Source organism: Barbus barbus (assembly GCF_936440315.1).
Source record: "Barbus barbus genome assembly, chromosome: 7".
Taxonomy (NCBI): domain Eukaryota; kingdom Metazoa; phylum Chordata; class Actinopteri; order Cypriniformes; family Cyprinidae; genus Barbus; species Barbus barbus.
This window is the reverse complement of record NC_136735.1, coordinates 5,937,414-5,943,413: the sequence shown is the minus strand read 5'-3', so window position 1 is coordinate 5,943,413 and position 6,000 is coordinate 5,937,414. Positions and strand designations below refer to the sequence as shown.

Genomic DNA, 6,000 nt, shown 5'->3' with positions numbered 1-6,000 from the left:
CCCCACTACACACGCGCAAATCTGCCTCTTTTTTCTTTTGCACACACACACACACACACACTTTTTGTTCCAAACAACGAATACTGGCTTGGGGAAAAAATCGTTGCGGGTTCTAATGTAAGACAACAGTCGGGCATCGAAGACGTTCAAAAGACCAGGAAAAACAAACATATATTTATTTAAATGGGCTGCTGAGAATGGAACGATAAGGAGGCGATTTGCTTGTTTTTGAGGGGCTCCGCGGATCCCCCGATTATGAGAACGGTAGCGCAGGTGCTGCTTGAATTACCATACAGCTGAGAGCAAACTTATTCCTCCTGCACACAATAGCTGAGCGCCCCGGGGATGGCCACGCGAGCAACACACACACACACACACACACACACACACAAACACACACACACACACACACACACTCACTCACACACACTCTCACGCGCGCGCGCGCGCTTCGAACTCTTTCACTGCACGCGTTTAACACACACACACACAGCGGAAAAAGGAAAGCAAGAGGAGAATTTGGCCTCCATACAAATGATGCGTATTCTTTTGTGAGTTTGCCTGACGCACACACACTGTTAGCCTGAGGAATGTTTTTTTACACACAAATAGGAGACTCCCTGAAGCAGGAAACGAAAAGGAAAGATAACCGAGATTGTCTTCCTCAATTGTGCTGTTAGTGGACTTTTAGATTAGTTTAACTACGCCAAATAAAACGCGTTTTATAACTTCCTGAGCGAATAAACAAACACAAAACTATCACGCATTTTTCAATTGCGTCGCATTGTACATAGATTCTAATGCAAACAATGTATCTATAATAAATAATCTAACGTCTAAAACTTCAAGTTGTAAATTGCCGTCACTTTTACGCACACACGAGCAGCGCTGATGTGTTGAGGAGAGGTTGGTTGGTAGGGGCTGGTTGCAAGGGAGCCGCATTGTAAAGCGTGGGACAGATTGGGGGTAGTGGTTCATTAGCATATTATTACCCCGGCATGTGGCACCCCGTATAAAACTGGCGGCAGGCGGCCTCGCTCCAGAAACAAACGCACAGAGTCCGCGGGAGAAGGACGTGAGGAGGGATGCTGGACCAGTGACAAACCCTGGTTTATAATCATCAGACCAAGAAGGAACTATAAGAATACGCACGAGCATCTTTTCAACTTTTCTTCTCCGACTTCTGAGGATTATACCATTCTGACGGAATTCAAGAATTCAACAAGTCCGTTTATTTTAATTTAGGACTTCTCTGATTGTTTTGGACACACGTTGTTTTTTTTCGGGGGAGAACTGGGAATTCTGTCGCTTTGTGCGCACTTGACATGAAAGGGAACTGCGTTCACACTCAGTACCTTTTGAAAGCACGCCTCTTCCAATGAATCAGTCGGCGAAAAGAAAAGGCTTTTAATACGAGGGATCCTCTGACTGATCTGGGAGCAGCCAAGTTGCTCAAAGACTCTCAATAACCTATTTATTTATTATTTATTCATCATGGGACGCTACTTACTGTTGCTCTTCTCCATCCTGTACATGCTGCTCTGCCAGGTAAGACTGACTTCTCACTCATGTGTGAATCTAAAGCAGTGTATTGATTGCAATCACATTTATATCTAAAATTCAAACATTACTTCTCCAGGCGTCTTCCTCAGGCGTCTTCGAGCTGAAGTTGCAGGAGTTTTTGAACAAGAAGGGTGTGCAAGGCAACAAGAACTGCTGTAAAGGTGGACTGACCACACCGTACCAGCAGTGCGAGTGCAAGACTTTTTTCCGCATCTGCTTAAAACATTATCAGCCCAATGCATCTCCAGAGCCGCCCTGCACCTACGGAGGCACCGTCACCCCTGTGCTGGGCTCCAACTCTTTCCAAGTGCCAGATACCTTACCGGATGGCTCTTTCACCAATCCCATCAGGATGAATTTCGGTTTCACATGGCCGGTGAGTGCTGATGCACTGATGCAATGAGAAGTAATTCAGAAGTAATAACGTTCACCTCATTTTCTGATGGACAAATCTGTTTTTGCTGTTGCAGGGAACCTTTTCTCTTATCATCGAAGCAGTGCATGCTGATTCCAAAGAGGATCTGACAACAGGTATGTGGCCTCATAACAGAAAAAGAATGCAAATATGAATATTTTTGAATTGTATCACTGAAAATCATCTTTTATACAGAAAACCCAGAGCGCATCATCAGTACTATGACCACACAGCGACACTTGACTGTGGGCGAGGACTGGTCTCAGGACCTGCACAGCGTGGGTCGAACCGAGCTCAAGTACTCCTACCGCTTTGTGTGTGACGAGCACTACTACGGCGAGGGATGCTCTGTATTCTGCCGGCCCAGAGATGATGCATTCGGTCATTTCACCTGCGGAGAACGTGGAGAAATCATCTGCGATGCCGGGTGGAAGGGCCAGTACTGCACAGAACGTGAGTTAAAATACTGTATATACTAATATAGTAAACACTGCATAAAATTCCGTAAACGTAATGTTGTTGGTTTAAAAAACTCAATCCAGATTTAAAAAAAGATTATGTGTAATTTATTTAGAAAAGAGAGGGAGAAAAAGCAAGGAAAAAAACAAAGTTAACGGTTACCAACAACTTGTAACTAATACCCCCGCCCCCCACACTCACACTCCCCCTTCCAGCCCACTCTCACAACACACCACTTGATTTATTCCAGTCGGGAGGAGGAAAGTTTTTAGGAATAATCTCACGCGTGCCATAAATTTACATGCTGACGTCCTATTGGTTGTTCCCAGAGTGGGCTGGCTGCTGATTGGCTGGCGTAAGGGAGGTATTGTTTGAAGTGGGCAGCTGCCGGGAGTGCGCAGACAATGGAGCAGCTGTCGCCCGCTGGCCGCGCATACACCAGCTGTCCACTCTTATCTTCCCTACCCGGAGACATTGAGAGCACAGGAGGGAGAAAAAAAAGTTTTGACCCACAGTGAAGAGAGGGAGGAAAGAAGGGTCCCCTTGTTTGTGAGCGCCCTATTGTTGTCATGTGTTAAGCAGAAATTCTTCAGTGGTGATTAGGAGATTTGAGTATTTTTTAGCAAGAGAGACCGTTAATAGGTTTAAGTGACCCCACCTCCCTCTTCATTTGACATAAAATTTCCTAGTTAGGATTTACAGAAAACAAACTTAAAATAAGAAAATGTGCTTTCACGATCTTAACGCAGGTATTTTGTCCTCCTTACAGCAATTTGCCTTCCAGGATGCGACGAGGAGCACGGCTTCTGTGAGAAACCCGGAGAGTGCAAGTATGTTCATTTCATGTTTACGTCATTAGCTGTTGTTGAAATCACCTTCGGGATTGATTTTCTAATCGGACGATTTGTTTATTTTGTGCATCAGGTGCAGAGTGGGCTTTAAAGGCCGCTACTGTGATGAGTGCATACGTTACCCAGGATGCCTTCATGGAACCTGCCAGCAACCATGGCAATGCAACTGCCAGGAAGGCTGGGGTGGCCTCTTCTGCAACCAAGGTAAGAAAGCGAGCAGAGCGAAAGACACACAAAAGATCAAAGAAAAGCATTTAGAATGGCCTTGAAAGACTAAGCGACACAAGGGAGAGGAGAGAGGTTGGCTGAAAGAGAGATATGGGATAGATGTTCGAGCGTGCAGCAACTGTCCAGCTGCGGTCCAGCCATGTGTCGCTGCTTTGGGTCGGATTAATCCACATGTGCTCAACATATGTCCGCCTCTGTTACAGATCTGAACTACTGCACACATCATAAGCCCTGCCTGAATGGAGCCACTTGTAGTAACACTGGTCAGGGCAGCTACACCTGTTCCTGTCGGCCAGGATTCACAGGAGCCAGCTGTGAGATCGAGGTCAACGAATGCACAGGAAACCCCTGCCGCAATGGAGGAAGCTGCACTGTAAGTTTGCCAACATGTAAATTAGACTCGTACACTATGTACAAAGCACTATGTGCTTTTGCATTAAACACTCGATCTCATTGTTTTACTAAGCATCCCATTCCTTTTGCATTCATAGGACATGGAGAACACCTACAGCTGTACTTGTCCACCTGGTTTTTATGGCAACAACTGCGAGCTTAGTGCCATGACGTGTGCGGACGGGCCGTGCTTTAACGGTGGACGCTGCGCCGACAACCCAGATGGTGGTTATTTCTGCCAGTGTCCCACAGGGTACGCAGGGTTCAACTGCGAGAAGAAGATCGACCATTGCTCCTCCAGTCCATGCTCTAATGGTATGATGCACTTTTGGATTTGAACTTCAGGAATCTTAGTGATCAAAAGCGGTCCAGAATCTCATTCTCTTTCCTTTTTCGGTCCACAGGTGCACGCTGTGTTGATCTGGTGAACTCCTACCTGTGCCAGTGTCCCGAAGGGTTCACGGGCATGAACTGCGATCGTGCCGGGGACGAGTGCTCGCTGTACCCCTGCCAAAATGGCGGGACTTGTCAGGAAGGAGCCAGCGGTTACATCTGCACATGCCCACCTGGATACACCGGACAGAACTGCAGCTCACCTGTGAGCCGCTGCCAACACAACCCCTGCCATAATGGCGCCTCCTGTCACGAGAGGAACAATCGCTACGTGTGTGCATGCGTTCCAGGATATGGAGGACGCAACTGCCAGTTCTTGCTTCCGGACAGAGCATCCCAAATCGCCGGCGACATTCCCTGGACTGCCGTGGGATCGGGAGTCCTGCTGGTGCTGTTGTTGGTAGTCGCATGTGCCGTGGTGGTGGTTTGCGTTCGCTCGAAGGTTCAGCAGCGCCGACGGGACAGGGAGGAGGAGGTCGCCAATGGGGAAAACGAAACGATCAACAACCTCACGAACAACTGTCACCGAGACAAAGACCTGGCTGTAAGTGTCGTCGGGGCAGCGCCTTTAAAGAACATCAACAAGAAGATCGATTTTCACAGCGATCACGACGACCTGAGCATGACAACAGAGAAGGAGAAGAGGAGCTATAAGACACGGCATGCGCCTGCAGACTACAACCTGGTGCATGAAGTAAAATACGAGGTGAAGCATGAGGTGAAACTGGAGCACACTGGGAAGGAGATGGCAGCGAAGGAGTTGTCCGAGAGCTGCGAGGATGTAAAGTGCCAATCTCTGCAGGACTCTTCTGAATTTGAGGAGAAGCGCAGGAAACGTCTGAAAAGGTAAAAATTGTGTTTGAGTATTCTTGTCCAAGATAACAATTTCTTTGACTACTCACTCAATGTCCACTCAGATTTATGCACCGCTAACATGCTACTCTCTTTTTTCTTTACAGTGATGCATCAGAAAAGTCAAAATATTCAGAGTCGAGGTATTCTGAATCAAAGTATTCTGAATCAAAGTACTCAGAATCGAAGTATTCAGAATCAAAGTATTCCGATTCGCTGTATTCCGAGTCAGCATGTGCGTCGGCATGTGCATCGGCATCCACGTCGGCTTGTGTCGACACCAAATACAAATCCGTCATGGTGATGTCGGAGGAAAAAGATGAATGTGTAATTGCAACTGAGGTGAGTGTCACAAGCAGTTGACTTTATACATTATGCAAAGAAAGAGTGTGCATTTAGCATTCTTACCTTGAATCTGAGAACGAACTAATTGGCGTTTTGTTGTCTTTTCCCATCTCAGGTGTAATGGGCCTGCAGGAAGCCGATGCTCATTGTGTCCTATGGGAGACATTTTGAACTCCCTAAGAAAATGCTGCTGCTCGAAACCTGGTGGAAATGTCCCACCTCATGACTACTGCTGCTGAGAAACTAAGACTGATTAACTGATATTCAGGATGAGCTGGTTCTCTGTACTGAAAGAGGCACAGGCAGTGGTGGCCTGTAGGCTTGGAAGCTTGTGGAAATGATAATGATGGCAGGAGTGTCATTAAAATTTCAAATGTAGTTGTAAAATTTACCTGTAAAGCCATTTTAAAGGTGTTGGACAATATGTGTCCATTTTTAAATGTTTTTCAACGTGGGTTCATCACACGAGAATGGCATTAGGAAGGAAATAATGAAAGAGAA

General features: G+C 46.5%; 1 protein-coding gene across 1 annotated transcript; it reads left to right on the top strand.

Annotated features, from left to right (window-relative positions):
* Positions 1–1,494: 1,494 nt before the first annotated feature.
* LOC306872297 (delta-like protein A) lies at positions 1,495–5,620 on the top strand (the record flags this gene model as incomplete). Its single annotated transcript, XM_079420804.1, has 11 exons — positions 1,495–1,548; positions 1,640–1,939; positions 2,034–2,094; positions 2,174–2,431; positions 3,207–3,267; positions 3,362–3,492; positions 3,720–3,889; positions 4,008–4,224; positions 4,314–5,148; positions 5,262–5,496; positions 5,615–5,620. 11 exons carry the CDS (start codon positions 1,495–1,497, stop codon positions 5,618–5,620), a joined length of 2,328 nt encoding a protein of 775 aa, XP_079276930.1.
* Positions 5,621–6,000: the final 380 nt, after the last annotated feature.